This window comes from Typopeltis vanoorti, chromosome 14, assembly GCF_054136105.1.
Source record: "Typopeltis vanoorti isolate ZY-2024b chromosome 14, IOZ_Tvanoo_1.0, whole genome shotgun sequence".
Lineage (NCBI taxonomy): Eukaryota > Metazoa > Arthropoda > Arachnida > Uropygi > Thelyphonidae > Typopeltis > Typopeltis vanoorti.
This window is the reverse complement of record NC_143562.1, coordinates 72,833,129-72,850,465: the sequence shown is the minus strand read 5'-3', so window position 1 is coordinate 72,850,465 and position 17,337 is coordinate 72,833,129. Positions and strand designations below refer to the sequence as shown.

At 34.3% G+C, this 17,337-nt stretch overlaps 1 protein-coding gene across 2 annotated transcripts in view; it reads right to left on the bottom strand.

Moving 5' to 3' along the window:
- LOC150099658 (lysosomal dipeptide transporter MFSD1-like) overlaps positions 1-17,337 on the bottom strand; it is a 258,890-nt gene that overhangs the window by 112,601 nt on the left and 128,952 nt on the right. For both annotated transcript variants that reach the window (XM_090403622.1, XM_090403623.1), the window contains exon 8: positions 7,018-7,118. In XM_090403622.1, the coding sequence (XP_090259748.1) occupies positions 7,018-7,118 (101 nt within the window). The remainder of the gene's footprint in view (positions 1-7,017; positions 7,119-17,337) is intronic.

The following is a 17,337-nucleotide window of genomic DNA, read 5'->3' as shown; positions in this document are numbered from 1 at the left end:
TGCATAAGAGAATTGATTTAGAGTAATATCGTCATTTAGTTCTATTGTTTTGTGTGATTAGCATTGTGATCCGAGTGCATTTTGACTAATTTAGCATTGTGTAACTAGCTTAGCTTAGCATGAGATATTAACCAAGTAATAGATCTTAGTATTTTAATCCAATTTTTGTCGTAATTGTCATTAGTTCCAATAAACATGTTTTGTTGCATATACCTGACTCATGCCTGATTTCGAGAATTCAAATTACCACTTATAAAAATTTGAACTATAGCGGGAGGGAATTTGATGAATATGTTTAAGTGATAGATCATTGGCCACAATTGCAATTAGTACCGATATCTATATAGTGTGTGTTAGAGTGAATGCCTATCAAATTTTGGAATATTCCCTGAACCTGAATTAACTCACGTTATAGGATACTGGCTGGAGCAGCAATAAAATATAAATTTGCCAGTATCCAAAAAGGAATCATCCCTAGGTAGAGTCGAGTTAGGCATACATAAAGAAGTATATAAAAGAGGAGATTGTATGACTAAAAGGTATATAGTTAAGTTAATAGAAATAAAGGAAAATAAGATAAACCATAAAATATAACAATAGCAGATATCAGATTCTTGGTAAGTCATACTCATTTTCAGTTTTTTTTATATCACGGTGCTCTTATGATTCCGAAATGATAAAAGGACAGGCAATAATGAAACTGTTTGTTTTAATTTAATTACAGAAGCATTGTCGCTAAAGATTTAAATATATCACGTGATGAAGGTGAGCAGCCAATCGCGTAAATATCGTTGATAATTAAAATTTAATGCATACATTTTATAATTTGAGCAATTATAAATTATAATAAACACTGAGGATTTAATTATAAACGTCAATTTAGTTTTTTTCCTGAAATACTTTAGTTTCCAAAAGTCCCTGCATATATCTTGCATCACGATTGTTTAATTTTGGGGAATGCGAGTTATTCGAATAAATATGGTAGTCATTTATGCAGGAGTTTGAGGAAAAGAGTGATGTCAGGAGGTAAGCTTTATCTTTTGGTGAAGTAACAGTGGTACCATTAGGATGAGAGAGAGAGGTGGAAGCTCAGGTGAAGCAGAAGTTGTGTCCCACAGGCAAAGGACCAGAAGGCATGGCTTCCATTTGGACAAGAGGCGAGCTTTCTGCTATTGGCCTCCATAAAATTTGATTTCTATCTACTGATGAATGTTTTACATTTTTTGTGTGCTTTGGTATAGTCAGAGTGTGAAGCGGGATATATAATTTGTTGAACCAGAGCTTGGAGAGCAGACAAGGATCTTGGGTAGAATGGAAAGTTGAAGGCCTTCCTGCCAGTGAGGATAATTTCTGTTATTCAAAACAAATGTGGGGTCAGATGAATGGATGCAATAGTCAGAACCAAAAAAGGAAAAGTGGAAATTCCAGAGGTCATCCTAATTCTGGAGGCCATTCTGTGTGTATAACACAGTTATCTTCTTCCATTTAATCTTATATGAAGGAATATCATGGTCTTCCAATCCTGACTTGCTATAAAGATAATCATGGATGTAGATTTCATGTTCTTCAAGGCAGATGTTAACAGATCTGCCAATCTGTCTAAAGTAAGCTAAGTTGCAGGCACAAGGAACTTTAATTCAAGAGGATAAAAGTGATCCAGACAAGAATGGCTAAGGTTCCTAGCCATATATGTAGTAGCCTGAAAATGGCATAGAGATTCCTTGCAAAGAATCTCTGAATGTAAATAGTTTTGCTGTGATCTTATGTGTTGCTATTTTGTCTACTTTACAGGAGTTGTAACCATCAAGTCAAAAAAGTGTTGCAAAGGTAGCTGAGTTCATTGACAAGAGCTGTGTCATTTGAACAGATAGCTCTGGCTGTGTGCATGTGTGTATTTTTCATGTAAGTATTTTTTAGGCAATGGCTGCAACCCCTATAAATATACAAAACACTGCTTATTTCCCCATAACTAACACACAAGATCACAGCAAAACTATTTCCATCCCTAATATCCAGGTTACATCTGAAAAGATAGATAAAATTCTTTGCAAATATACTCCATGACAGTTTCAAACTACACATCTAGCTAGCAATCTTCATCCGTTCTCCTGAGGATCAATGCCATCCTCTTTCACATCATGGAGTGTATATAGTTCCTTGTGCTTTCAACAACATAAAAAGTACATCCATGTCATCTACATGGCATGTTAGGACTGGAAAACCACACTCTGGATATCGATTCACATAGAATTAAATGAAAGAAGACAATTTTGCTGCACAGAAGCCACTATAGGTTTAAGAGACAATTTTTAGAATCAAAAGTAGGCATAACACACTTCCCTAAATTTCCAAAGATCTGGGAGATAGTCATTTTAAGATCAGATTCAATTTGGCTTCTCTGAATTAATATCCTATCATGGCACCTTCAGAGGTTCCTTGATAAGATGTTAATTCCTTTTTCATTTACAGTATGAACCGTTTCTACATTAATCTGATCATTTATGCTATGGAAAATGCTAGTTAGAAATTTAGCAAATATTAATAAGTTCAATAAATTAATTATTTTCTTCTGGTAATGTTTATACTATGAAGAACTCATGAATAACTCCAACATCTAAACCTCTCTACACATATAAAGTGTAAAGCATACTTCTAATTTTTATGATGCAAGAGAGAATTCATAAGTAATTTGGGGTGCAAGGCCAAATTATAAACTGAACATTTTAATGTAGGTGTATGAGGACATGATATGTGATCTCATGAAACTACCATAAGGAGACCACAGAAATGGGACAGTGGGGGATCAAGTTCTCTGTCATAACTGCTTACTCTGGCTTATTTATGCATTGATTTCTTTAAGAAGTCAGTTGGCAATATCACCCACCTTCATAGCTTGTCTAATCTGTCACTTTCATCTTTTTAATCAAAATCATGTTGACAAGGCAAAGGCAATGTTTTTATGAGATAGAAAATATTTAATGGAATATACTAGTGGTACTGAAATATCCCTCAAAGGTGGTGGTGGGTGATCACTAACTTCCTACTGTACATATAAGACTAATTATAAATATTTCGATTCTGCCTCATATGACATAAAATTTTAGACAGCTACAAACAAAAAAGTAATACCAAGTAATTGACTAATGGTACTGAATCTCAGATCAGAAGACAAGCATTCCTGCAATGGTTCTAATATTATAACTATAATTATAATTATAATGCCGTCCTGGTTGGCCGAGTGGTTAGCGTATCCACTCTCCAGCCAAAAGGTTGCGGGTTTGAACCCCGCTGTGGGCATGGATGTTTGTGTTTGTCTGTCAAAATACTTGTAGTTGTGGTCAGCGGTAGATAGCGTTGGTGTAGATGATGAATGTAGTTGTTAGTGGTGGATTGAGTGGTGCCCTTCCTCGATGAGTCTTTGGACTCCCTGGAGGTGCTATGTAATAATAATAATAATACTGGTTAAACAAGAAGATATGGAAATTACACACTAATATTTTGTAATAATGTATCATTGTACTGTACATTTAGAACTTTTAAAATTCAAACAAAATTTGAATTTTAAAACAGTTTGGAGAATATAGAGAAAAATGTAAGAAAGAAAGAAGCAATATATAAAAGCAGCTAGACAAAAGTCATGGAAAACCTCGGTAAGAATACAGAAGATAAATATCAGAAGGTAGCAAAATGTTCTGGAGGATATCGTACAAGCAAGGAAATGGAGGAAAGAGTTCTATAAAAGAATCAGATGATAAAGGTGACATGACTGCTAAATGAAACAAAAAGTGATAGAACTGTGGTAGAAAAAAATCAGGAAAAGGCATATGACAAGGTGTCAAGAGTCAAGCTGTCAAAATGCTACAATTATCTGGTGTAAATGGAACATATCAAGCTCTACGTCTATATTTGAGTCATTTAAGTCAGCAGATAGAACTGAAGGAGGTACAGGAAGATGGTTTTATGCTAATAATATAAGGATGTAATGTATCACCACTGTTATTCATCATATTTATGTATCATATTATGAAGGTAAAGTGTGGCATTAGTCTTGGTATCAAAAGTGAATATTCAACTTGGCTCTTTACTTTAGGCAGATAATGTTATATTGTTAAATAAATCCATTAAAAGTTTGCAGGATATCCTAACTAAATTTAATAACTGCTTAATTGGGAGATGAATTTCATCTCCTGGTGTGAGACCATTACCTACTTATTGGAAGCCTGTAGTGGCTTGATAAAGTTCCATTTTGGTCTCTAGAGAAGAGAAGATTTCTGGACCTCATAAAAACATTTTTTTAAAAATACAAGAAAAAAATATATAAATTAATAAAAAAAGTAGAAAAAAATTCTTAAATACATGGTATGAGCTGAATTAGAAATAAAGCACTTGATCAAAAACAGAGATCACAGATATGAGAGTTCTGAGGAAAATTAGGGGACTGAACAGATGGCATCTGTTCATCAATGGCAAAATCATATTAAAAATGAAGATATTAGGAAGGAACTTAACATTGTTAGCATTCAGGAATGTTGTGAGTAGAGCCTCAGGTGGCATGGTCACAAACAGAATGGGAGAAGAAAGTTTAGAAAAATGGGTATTTGTTGCCATGAGATGGCAGGAAAATTACTCAGAGGAAGACTAAGATATATTGATATTAATTAGTGCTGTAGAAGACCAAAATATAAGATCTGACAATATAAGATTTGCATCCTGACAGATAACATTAATTTGGAAGAAAAAAACTGTTGATATAATAAATTTAGTTTAATCTTTTATCCAAGTGTAAGCAAACAAAGTTTGCACCTGAAAATATCTTCAGGACTGAGGTAAGGTGGTATATCCATTGGCAAGTAGCAAAGGTGGACCAAGATCTCATCACTCCTTGTCTCAGTATCTCCCATAATGCAAAGCACATCTCCTTGTGGAGATGTATACTGCTATGCATTAAGGAAAGGGCCACTATCCAGACCGGTTTCCACCTTTATTGAGGTCTCGTCAGTGGGAGGCAGACCCAGTGTGGTGATACTAAGGAAGAAGCAATGGAGAGGTCATATTTACCTATACGAGTTGCCAACCGGTGTACCATCTTATTATTAAATTACTCTGGATTTAGAGAAAGATGTTGGAAGTTTATTTTGCACTTGGTTAGACTATAATAAATTTAGTTTAAGGAAGGTCCACTACCCAGCCCTGGTAGTGGCCCTTCCCTTAATGCATAGCAGTATACATATTCGCAAGGAGATGTGCTTTGCATTATGGGAGATACTGAGACAAGGAGCAATGAGAGCTTGGTCCACCTTTGCTACGAGTTGCCAAGGGATGTACCACCTTACCTCAGTTCTGAAGATATTTTCAGGTGTAAACTTTGTTTGCTTACACTTGGATAAAGGATTAAACTAAATTTATTATAGTCTAACCAAGAGCAAAATAAACTTCCAAAAACTGTTGATAGGCAGTTAGTAATGATGTAAATTTTTCATTTAGTACTATCATAATAAGGATAATATGAATTTGGTGATGAACTGCGTGGAGAAAATAATAAATTATTTTTGTTTGTTTGTTTTTTCTGTATAACATATCATGATCACAACTCCACAGTATCAAATATAGATTTTATGGCTATGAATTTAAAATATTTATTATTATAAAAGATGACTATAATTCAAGAACAATACAAGAACAGTGGTGCAAGAACTCTGCAATGTATGCAAAATACAGACAGAATCTAAATTTTATATTGACACTGGGTAGAATGTAACTCAGTTATAAAGATTGAAAATTCTGTCACAGAAGCAACTGTTAGCCAAGTACAGCAGTCATATACTGCCTTTATTGCTAGAATTATTAATGTACAGATTCAGTCTATGTAACTGCACTAAACTGTATATTGCTGATTTGCATTTTTATTTGATAAAAGTACTTAACAAGACATAGCTTGCAAACTTAGAAGTTGTCAAATCCAATTAACTAAAAGATCACACACATGAACTTAGTAGTTTTGCTAACTTTGCCAATAATCATAATTTTTTTAAAAATTTTGTTCTTCTTTGCAGAACCTCTAAGATATTCATGATTTCAACTAAATTGGACTACACTGGTTATGGTCTATAAAGTATTTCAGCACAGTGAGGCCTAAACAGAAGAATTACAAAGAAATGGAAAATCTGTAGAAGAAAATGGGGAATCCTTCTTTACAGGTTGCATTGTTCAACTAGTCAGAACCAAAGAAGGATTCCCCATCCCCATGTTCTTCTACAGATTTCCTATTTCTTTGCAGTTCTGTTTAGGCCTCATTGTGCTGAAATATTCTATAGTCCATAACTAGTGTAGTCCTAAATCGCCAAAACAGAGTTTAGTTATAAATTGCCAAAACAGAGTTTATGTGTGAAGCTCTACAGGGCATATCAATAAACTGATTTTGGCCAGTTATTCCTTAAAGAGCTTTTCTACTTCACATAAAATATAAATTATACTTATAAAAAAACATCTCATATGTAAAACATAAACAAACTACACACTAAGAAAATAGGAAGTTGGTTGTTATCTATTAGTAACTACTTGGTTGACATTTTAATTAGTCAACAGGTAAATACATTTCTGAAATTCCAGTTAACACAATAACAGGATCAACAATAATATCACTAATAAAACACTCATAAAAGTAAATGTCAACCAAGCAACCACTTACAATTTGTGACCAACGGCCTCCTTTACAGAAACAGTGATCTCAGTTATCCAACCTTCAAATAACCAACTTTTGAATGGGTTGGTGTGTCAACCAACTTTTGGTACGTTGTCATGTAAATGTATCATCAATTAAATGACTTCGATATACTAACCTGGCAAAGAGATTTTTCCTCATTAATCAGATAACTGAGGGATTGCTGTACTTGGTTTATTTTTTAATATATAGAGACATTTTTAGGAATTAAAGATGTTATCTGATAAAAAAAAAAAAAAAAAAAAAAAATTGTTTCAAATAATAAATCCAAACTGAATTTTGAATTACTGACTAACCTTGCATCAGCAACAAATGGGAACACTCCATTATAGAAAAACATTATAGATAAAGCTAAAAGCCAGTATGACAGAGAAAAATGTCTGATATCCGTGAAATGCTGAAATGAAATATTAGAACAAATACTTAGTATATTAAAATTTCAATTATCAGTGCATAATAATTTATAGTCATAAGTAATAATGTACACTTTACATGTTAAAACATAATTTTATTTGTTTTCTTAGATATCCTGTCCCTGGTTATATATACCAGAGATATACATACCCAAGTGGTTTATTAACTTTTTTAGTTATAAATTAAAGATGAAAGAAATTATATTCATTGTTTCATCCTTTATTCAAGTGCAAGCAAACAAAGTTTGATGCTAACCTTTTGACACTAAGGAAATTGATGATGTGAAGTCATTAGTCTCCATATACAAGTAACCCAGTCATGATGAAGTGACTTCATGCACCAACTTTGCTTACACTTGGATAAAGGATAAAACCAAGAATATAATTTCTTGGCATCTTTCATTTATAGTATAACCAAGTGAAAAAAAACTTGGTGTTTTTTAATTGGTTTATAGTAAAAAAAAACAATATCTGTCTCTAATCCAGAGTATTTTAGTATAAGGTGCTACATCTTTTGACTACTTGTATTGGAAATATGACTTCTACCTTAAAGGTCAAAACCAGTCAGGGTAGTGGCCCTTCCCTATGCATAGCATTATACATGTCTGTAAGGATAAGTGCTTTGCATTATGGGATACTAAGGCAAATGATGAAGCCATTAGCCTCTATATAAGAGTTGCCCAATCATGAAGTTACTTCACGTGAAAACTTTGTTTGCTTACATTTGGATAAAGGATGAAACCAAGAATATAATTTCTTGGCATCTTTAATTTATAGTATAACCAAGTGAAGAAACCTTCAACTTTCTAGTTAATATCACAGATTTGAATCTGGTATATTATTATAGAATTAAGCAACTTAAGAGACTGAGTGAGAGACAAAGAAAATTCAAAACTAATATCTTTATTTAAAAACAATTTATATTAGTGTAAATTTATGGTATTGCTTTAAGAGTGAGTGTGTGTGTGTGTGTGTGTGTGTGTGTGTGTGTGTGTGTGTGTGTGTGTGTGTATAAAATGTTAGTTTCGCAGGTGCTATATACAAATTTGCATTATAAATAAAAATGAGATTTCTTGTCTCCTCTCTTCAAGATTACACATTTTGATAAGAATACACAAACTTATAAGACACAGTTTCTTCTGCTCTTAACAGTAGCGATAGAAATCTAATTAATTCATATCTGTTTTTCTTTGAAAGCAAAAAGATAATTTGTGTGCAACTTTTCTTAAGAAAGAACATATTTCTTCTTTCCTATCTTCTCTATAATATTATTCCCTTTTCTGTTTCCTTGAAATACAAAGATGTGAAGTCATTAATAATTCTAAAGTTCCCTTTTTCCTCATGGTAACTACTTCCTTATCCTTAAACACAAAAATCATCTCTTTCAAGTTTACAGCGTTTAACTAGAATAAGTTTGATGCATAATGTATCAAAGGCAAAAACTATACAATTCTTCTTATCTCTTTTATTTGCACTCCAACTTAGCTTCCTTTATACTCTATTTCTCCCCTAAACTTTGAGCTTTTCAGAATGCCTTCTCTGTTCTATTATTCTCTCACACTAATTTGACTTCCTCTTCAGAAATACAACCTTTGTGCAAGTGCACTACTGACTGGCACGGCAAGCAACATGCAGTGAGACGAAAGTAAACCAATGCATATTTTAAACAGGACTACAGTTCTTTAATAGCATGAAAATGTCGTTAGAAAGTTCAATAGTCTTCTCTCAACTTAATTTAATTTTTTTATTTCTGTAACTTAGAGCTGAGTTCTTTTTACAAATAGATATTGCAATTAAACAGTTTACAACAAGCCCTAACTATAAAAAAATTTCTCTTATATGTAACATTAGTAAAGAAATTTTCAATTACAAGAAATAATACATTTTTTTAATACATTTAGGAAATATTTACACATAAAACTATAAGTTATCTTTATTTTTTTATTTATTTAAAATCAGTTGTTGCTAAAAAAAAATAATAATAAAGTGTAAGATAATTTGATATCGCTAAATAGCAAATATCCTATATGTGTGTGTATTTGGTTTAAGAGTTTAAACCACATTCTGAGTGGTTTAAACTTTTAAATTCAAAATTAAAGCAAAACACTGAAACTAAACTCCTAATTAACCTTGCACACAGATTCGTATCCAAGGATATCTGATAGTAACTTAACCTTGTAAATAACCTTAATAATTATTTAACTCATTAGGGATTAAGTCCTCAAACACTTTTTAACCAAAACAAAACTCTTTAATTTATAACACACACACACAACATCAAGTCAACATAACTTATCTACACAAGTGCCAATGTATTCTTCACATTTAATGTGAACAACTCCCTTCCAATTTCATAAAACAACAGTTAATATCCTATATGGACAAAACTCCTAAAACCTTAGTTGCTTTTCTAATTTCTGCCCAGTCTTCATATATTGAAGGTACACAAACTCCAGTTTTCTCCTGCTGTGTTCCTTTCCTACTCCCTGAACAGCTGAATGCTTAGCAATGTTCGATAACATTCTTTCCGCTTCTGCTTGGAAATGAAACTAAGAAATTTCCTTGCAAGTCAACCATCATGCACCACAATTACTGCTTTCCAGTATTGAGATGAAATGATGGAATTCTTTCTTCATAGTGCAGAAAAGTTTAATTATGATTTTTAAGATGAAACAAGTAGAATTGATAACACTTCATCCTTTCAAATTCACTAAGTTCATTTAATTATTCGATCAATGTGAATGACAGTGGTAACTTTCTCTTCCCTTGTCATTGATAACATTTTATAAACAACATATGTCTACATAGAAATATTTCTTAACTTTTGAAGGCTCACACAAAATTTCAATTAAGCTCTAATAACTAATTTTAATAAATTTATTTCATTTCTAAGTAAGAACTCAGTAGATAAAAATACAATTAATATTTCAAATCGTCTTGCTTGTGACATACATTTGATCAACAATTTGACTAATACAGCATTACTAATTTCTTAACTTTAATTAATTTATGTTTTAAACTATTGGGATTTCTGAATTTTAATACAGATATCCTACTCTATAATAATGTTAAGACATATTACAAATAGGAACAAATGACTTGAGAGGTAATGTAAATTGGGCAGCAAGAGATATGAGATTCTTGCTTGAGATTGTACGAAAGAAGACGCAGAGAGGAAAGATAGTGTTGCCTAAGTATGATTATGATGAGCTGAGCAGAATAATAACTAGCTAGAATGTGTCAGAAGAGAGGACTGGAATATGTGGATGCATGGAGGGCATTTGAGGACAGAAAGGAATTGTATATGAGAGACCGCTTGCATTTGAATCAGGAGGGACGCAGGCATCTGGAGAGATTGCTGTTCTGAACAAGTCGGTGTGTCAATACAGGGAAACTAGAATGTCCAGGGTGGATGGTAGCAGGGGTTGCCTCTTGTGGGAATGGGTACTTGGGAGAAGGGGGATGACATGAGGTAACACTGAGCCCAGTGGAGTCTAGAGGGGATAATGTTGGATATAGAAACAGTGGCATTTTCTGGCAGGATAGGAAGGGAAAGCGTGGTGGTGGTGGAGTACTGCTTACGATAAGTGACAACTTATGTCCTCTAAGAGTGGAGGTTTTGGAAGGCAGTGATAATAATGATTTTGAAAGCATACATATGGTGTGAGGTAGAGGTGGGAAAGACAGGATATTTAGTGGGGTGTTGTTACAAACCAAGGAGCACAGCAGGTGGGGACCAGGAGATGTTTAGACAGTGGAGCTTGGCAAGTGCAAGAAGAATGATTGTTATGGGAGATTTTAACTACAGCAGTATAAATTGCAGAGAGGAAGATGCATGTAGCAATAAAGAAATGGAATTTCTAGAATTCTTGAGGGACAAATGTCTTAGGCAATATGTAATAGAGGGAATAAGAGGTACAAGTGTTTTGGATCTGGTCATAGCATCAGAAGAGTTGATAATAACTGAGATGACATCTCTCCCACCAGTTGGAGAGAGTGACAATGTGGTTTTGACTTGGAAGATGAATAGACATGTAGGAGTATCAAAGAGACGGGAATGTATGTGGAATTATAAGGCAGGTGATTATAATAGTCTTAGACATCAACTTGGGGAAGTTTCATGGAGGGAGATATTGGAAGGCCAGGATATCATTAGCGCTTGGGAAATTGTGAAGGAATATTTGTTAGCAGCAATAGTAAACTGTATTCCCAATTTAGAGTAAAGAGGATGATAAAAAATATTAAACAGGAACTGTATGTGAAGAAGAAGCAGCAATGGAAGAGATATAAGGAGACAGGTGAAGAGCAGATGCATGAAGAATATAAGACACAGGCCAGGAGAGTGACTAGTATGGTAAGGAAGGCAAAATTGGAATATGAGAATAGATTGGCCCTAAGATCCAAAGAAAATCCTAGGGAATTTTTTAGCTATGTGACCAGTAGGAGGAGAAATGACTATGGAAGAATGACACTGTGGGATAAAAATGGGAACAGAGTGACTGATCCAGAAATGAACACTTTATTGGAGTATTTCATCCTGGAGGAGTAAATTTTAATACTAGATTGATAGGGCAGGTTCGAGGTTTAGAGATGTAGGAGAGTGTGTTCCAAATATTGAGTAAAGCTGTGGGACTGGATGGTATTTCACCATGAGTTTTGAGAGAATGTGCTAAAGAAATGACAGCTCCTTTGACCTGGCTTTTCAATGAAAGTCTGGCTACAGGAAAGGTGCCCAGGGAATGGAAGAAAGGTAAGATAGTGCCATTGCATAAGAGTGGTAGCAGACTGGAAGTGTCTAATAATATGTCAATTTATGTGTCATCAGTAGTTAGTAAGATCTTGGAGAAAGTAGTGAGGGACAGTATACAGCATTGGGCAGATGAGGGTAATGTTATCTGTGAGAGTCAACATGGATTTGTTAAGGGGTGCTCTTGTTTTAGTAATATGCTAGCCTTTTATAATAAAGTTACAAGAGCAGTAGATGAGAGAAAGGCATATACTGCCATTTTCTTGGACTTAGTGAAGGCATTTGACAGGGTGCACATTATAAACTGATATTTAAGTTGCAGCACATGGGTTTGGATGTCAGGTTGGTCAACTGGATTCAGGATTGGCTGTCTGATAGGTATCAGAGAGTTGTGTATAGTGGGGCAGTTTCAAGGAGGCAGAGGGTTACAAGTGGGATTCCACACAACTCACTACTGGGACCTATATTGTTTTACCTTTATATCAATGATATTGTCAGTGGATTGCAGGGGGATATTCAGTTGTTTGCAGATGATGTGAAGCTGGGAAGGGTTATTAGTAAGAGTGCAGATGTAGTAGCCCTGCAAGAGGATTTGAATAAGCTAAACAGATGGACAAATGACTAGGATGTTGGTTTAATGCAGCAAAATGTAAGGTCTTGAGGTTTGGGACACATCGATGGGACGCGGCATACTCTATTGGAGGAGCTGTACTGGAAGAAGTAGGAGAGAGAAGAGATCTGTGATTGATGATTGATAGACACCTGAAATTCAGGGGACATATGGTAAAGGTAACACAGAGGATTGCTGCAATAATGAGAAGGACGCTGACCTGCAGAGATAAAAGAGTTATCATTCTGTTGTATAAGACCCTGATCAGACTACACTTAGGCTATTGTTCTCAGATTTGGTCCCCAGGATTTGAAGGGGATAAATTAATTGTGGAAAGGGTACAAAGGCAGATAACAAAGATTGTTTCAGGACTGTACACTGTTATTATGAGGATCGACTGAGGGAATGTGGACTGCAGAGTTTGGTGGATAGAAGAAGGAGAAGTGATATGACTGAAACTTTTAAACTGTTGAGAGGTGGTTACAGGGTTGACACTGGGGAGTTCTTTCTCTTGGTTGAACAGCAGGAAGGAGTGATGACGAGGGGCCATCTCTGGAAGTTACAGAAGGAAACTAACTTCCAGAGATGAGGAGCAAGAAGGTGAGGAGTGGTTTCTTTGCATGGAGGGTGGTTGAACCATGAGACGATCGCCTGATAGAGTGGTGAGAGTGAGAACAGTCAATGAGTTTGCTAGACTTTGTGTTTCCTAGAAGGGGCCTCCCGCTCTGAATCTTGATAGACTTTGTGTTTTCTAGGAAGGGCCTCCCATGATGAGTCTTTTGACTCCATGGAGGCCCTAATAATAATAATTAGTGTTATTGTATATAAATCAGTGAGCTAGTTATCTGCATAAAAATTTTTATGAGATTTTATAACTGTGTAAAAAATGTGTCAAGACAGTTTGGTTTACACAATGAACAACTTAATATATTGATGCTAGGGACTTCTTCCAGCCTTTATTCAGGTCTCTATTTTTTTTTAGAACAAAAAAGGTGCCTGCAGTCTTTGCTCTTTATTGGCATTAATCTTAAAAGTTTCTAATAATAATAAAAACAGTTTGCAGTTTTATAGATTACTTAACCATTATTTTTAAATATTAGTGCAGTCATGTAGTTTCAATTAATAATACCTGTCCTGATGCTACATGATTCCTACCACCATAAAATCTGTATGTGACTCATTCATGATTTATAAAAGCCTCTCAACAAAGTTATGAAACTGCTTCACTACAAGATTCCCATACTAGATAACAGATTATCCGAAAAATGACCATAACTCAGAAAAAAAATACAATAAATAAATATTGGTAAAAGGCATATAATGAAAACTGCAACTTGGAATGTACAAAGTATCTCACAAGTTCATTTTCTTTATTGTACATAAAAAAGATAAACTTGATGAGCAACTATACCATGACAACATAAAGATATTCATAATAACAAAAACACAAAGCAAAAGGATACCAAAGAAAAAATAACTATATATAAATCTACATGGAGTAAAAGAAAGAGGAATGTTGGTATTATGATTCATAAAACTATAAATATGAGGAAAATGTGAGTAAAATATATAAGCTATGAGGAAAATACCTTCAAGAGTCTAAGTGGAAAACAGTAGTACATGTGAAGATTTTTAAACTGTTTCCTGTGAAGTTGAGATCAATAGAATAGTATATCTAATAGGATGCTGTTATAAGAGAATGGCAAAGGGAATGTGGAGAGTATTGATTGTAAAATGTTTAAACAAATTAGTTGGGCAAGTCAAAGGAAGTAGATGCTAATGGAAGATTTTAATTATAGGAATGTGGATTGGAAAGAAGAGATAATGTATAATAACAAGGAGAGTGAATTTGTTGAGTTTCTGCAGGATAACTATCTAAAGCAGCATGACACTATAACAATAATGAATGGGCCATATAACAATGAACTGAAAAGAAGAACTGCAAAATGTCATAAATTAAACTAACAAAGCAGATAATTTATGACTAGCAGTAGATTTAAATGCAGAATAAGAAACAAAAAATTTTAAATAACCTAAGTAGTTTTGGTGAAAATATCTGTAACAATATTTGTTGAGTTTCTGCAGGATAACTATCTAAAGCAGCATGACACTATAAGAATAATGAATGGGCCATATAACAATGAACTGAAAAGAAGAACTGCAAAACGTTATAAATTAAACTAACAAAGCAGATAATTTATGACTAGCAGTAGATTTAAATGCAGAATAAGAAACAAAAAATTTTAAATAAGTAGTTTTGGTGAAAATATCTGTAACAATAATGGATGGAAAGTAAGATATCTTGCAATTTATAATAATATAAGGATAATAAACTTAGTATTCTGAACATAAAGAAATACACAAATATACATGGTCAGCTTGAGGATATAAATCAGTTACTGATTACATAATTGCAAATTTTAAGGCTATCCAAGTTAGATAAAAGAAGAGCATACTGAGATTTTCAATTACTAAAAATAACCAACAAAATGGAAAATGTTTCTTAGGAAAGATTTCTTATTATCAAATTTTTCTTTTATATCAAATTTCAAAACATTTTTTCCTATCAAAAGGGATTTGAAGAAGTTGTTGCAGGAAGTGAAGAATTATAGTGTCATGGGGAAGGTGATAGTCTGCCCAGATATGACAATAGTGAACTATGAGATCAATGTTACTGAATGACAAAATGGCTAAATTGTGTCACGCAGAGAGAATGTTCAATTTTTGAATGTACGGAATGAATTTGAAGAAAAGTTAGAATGGTTCAAATATGATGGAATGCATTTGAATAGGTTTGGTTTTGGACATTTATAGCGATTGTCGTTTAATAAGAGTGCACAGGGTCCATACGAAATGAGTATACAAATAAGAGTCAGAGAGAGGTTGAGAAGCAGGTTGTGGAAGAATGGGAAGAGGATGGATACAAAGTTAAGGAAGTTAAGGATAGCAAAGTGATGCAGCAGTGCAAAACGGTGATAATATAAATGAAAATCAGAATCAGGATCAGGGAAATGGGGATAGTCAGAACGAAGAAAGAAGTGCACTAGCAGAGAGAGTAAAGAGTGATTGTGTTGATGGGATGGCCCGAAAGAGTGGAGAATTGTTATGCCTGTATACAAATGTACAGAGTATCAAAAATAAAGGGGCTGAGTTTATAGCATTTCTTGAATTAGTATGCCCAAGAATAATTGGCATAAGTGAAACTTGTTGACTGAGGATGGTATACTGTCAAGTCTTGAAATTGTAGGATATAGAATTTTCTGAAAGGATAGAAAAATGAAGAGAGGAGGGCGAGTATTGTTAATGGTAGCAGAGGAATTGTATCCTTCAAGAGTCGAAGTGGAAAACAGTAGTACGTGTGAAGATTTTTAAACTATTTGCTGCGAAGTTGAGATCAATAGAATAGTATATCTAATAGGATGCTGTTATAGGCCAGGGAATGTGGAGAGTATTGATTGTAAAATGCTTAAACAAATTAGTTGGGCAAGTAAAAGGAAGTTGATCCTAATGGGAGATTTTAATTATAGGAATGTGGATTGGAAAGAAGATATAGCGCATAATAACAAGGAGAGTGAATTTGTTGAGTTTCTGTGGGATAACTATCTAAAGCAGCATGTGATGGAAGCAACAAGGTTTATTGGTGTTGGGTTTGGTGATATCCTCACAGGATGTGGCTGTGAATGAGATATCAACACTGCTGTCTGTTGGTGAAAGTGATCATGAGGAATTGGACTGGAAGGTAGACAAACAGAAAAAAATTGTTATAAAGAGGTCTATATGTGGAATTATAAGTTGGGTGATTATCAGAAGCTTTGTAGTCAACTAGCATCAATACATTGTGTCGATGAATTGTGTAGAAAAGATGCTGACAGTCCATGGGAAATTATAAGGTAGTATCTAACATAAGCAATGCATAACAGTATATCAAGAGTTAAACAAATAGATAAAGTAGGAGTGAGATGGATGAACAGTGAAATCAAGCAAACAGTGTTACAACAGAAGTTATTATGGAGGGAGTATGAGATAGTTTGCAGTGAACAGATGCATGAAGAATATAAAGTGCAGGCCAGAAAAGTGACAAGCGTGGTTAGAAAAGAAAAAGTAGAATATGAGAGGAGATTGGCCAGTCAGGTCAAGCTAATCCAAGGGATGTTTTCTGCTATGTGGCAAGCAAAAGTCAAAATAATTTAGCAGGTTGATACTGGTGGATCTTGTGGGAGACCACACTCCTACCAGGCGCGTCCCCAGGGTGGCGGAAACCCAAATGGGTTGCTCTGAATAAAGAGCCGTGGACCAAAGGATGTAGCAGAGGCATGGCAAGCTGGCTACATTATTATGCCAGTAACTTTCACGAGCAGGAGAAAGTCTACAAACTGAGATAGTGCTACTGCATACGGGACAACCGATACACCTACTCGAAGACCACATAGAGTAGGTAAGAAATCAGCAATGTGGTCAGCCAAGGATGTGAAACATGTAGCCACTCTCAACATAAGATCACTATACCAACCTGGAAAATTGCAATTAGTCCAGGAAAATTTAAAAGACTAAAATGGAGTATTTTAGGTTTATCAGAGACACATTGGTGCAGAGATGGATTCATGGATTTACCAGAAGGAAGACTGTACTTCTCAGGAAGAAAAGATAACATACACAGAGAAGGAGTTGCATTATTAATTGAAAAGAAACTTACACACTCAGTAATTGAAATAAACCCAGTGTCTCTTAGAATAATCACAGCCAAACTTCAAGCAAAAGAAAAAGGTCAAACAATTAAAATAATCCAAATATATGCACCAGACAGTAACCATTCAGAGGAAGAAATAGAAAATTTCTATGAAGAACT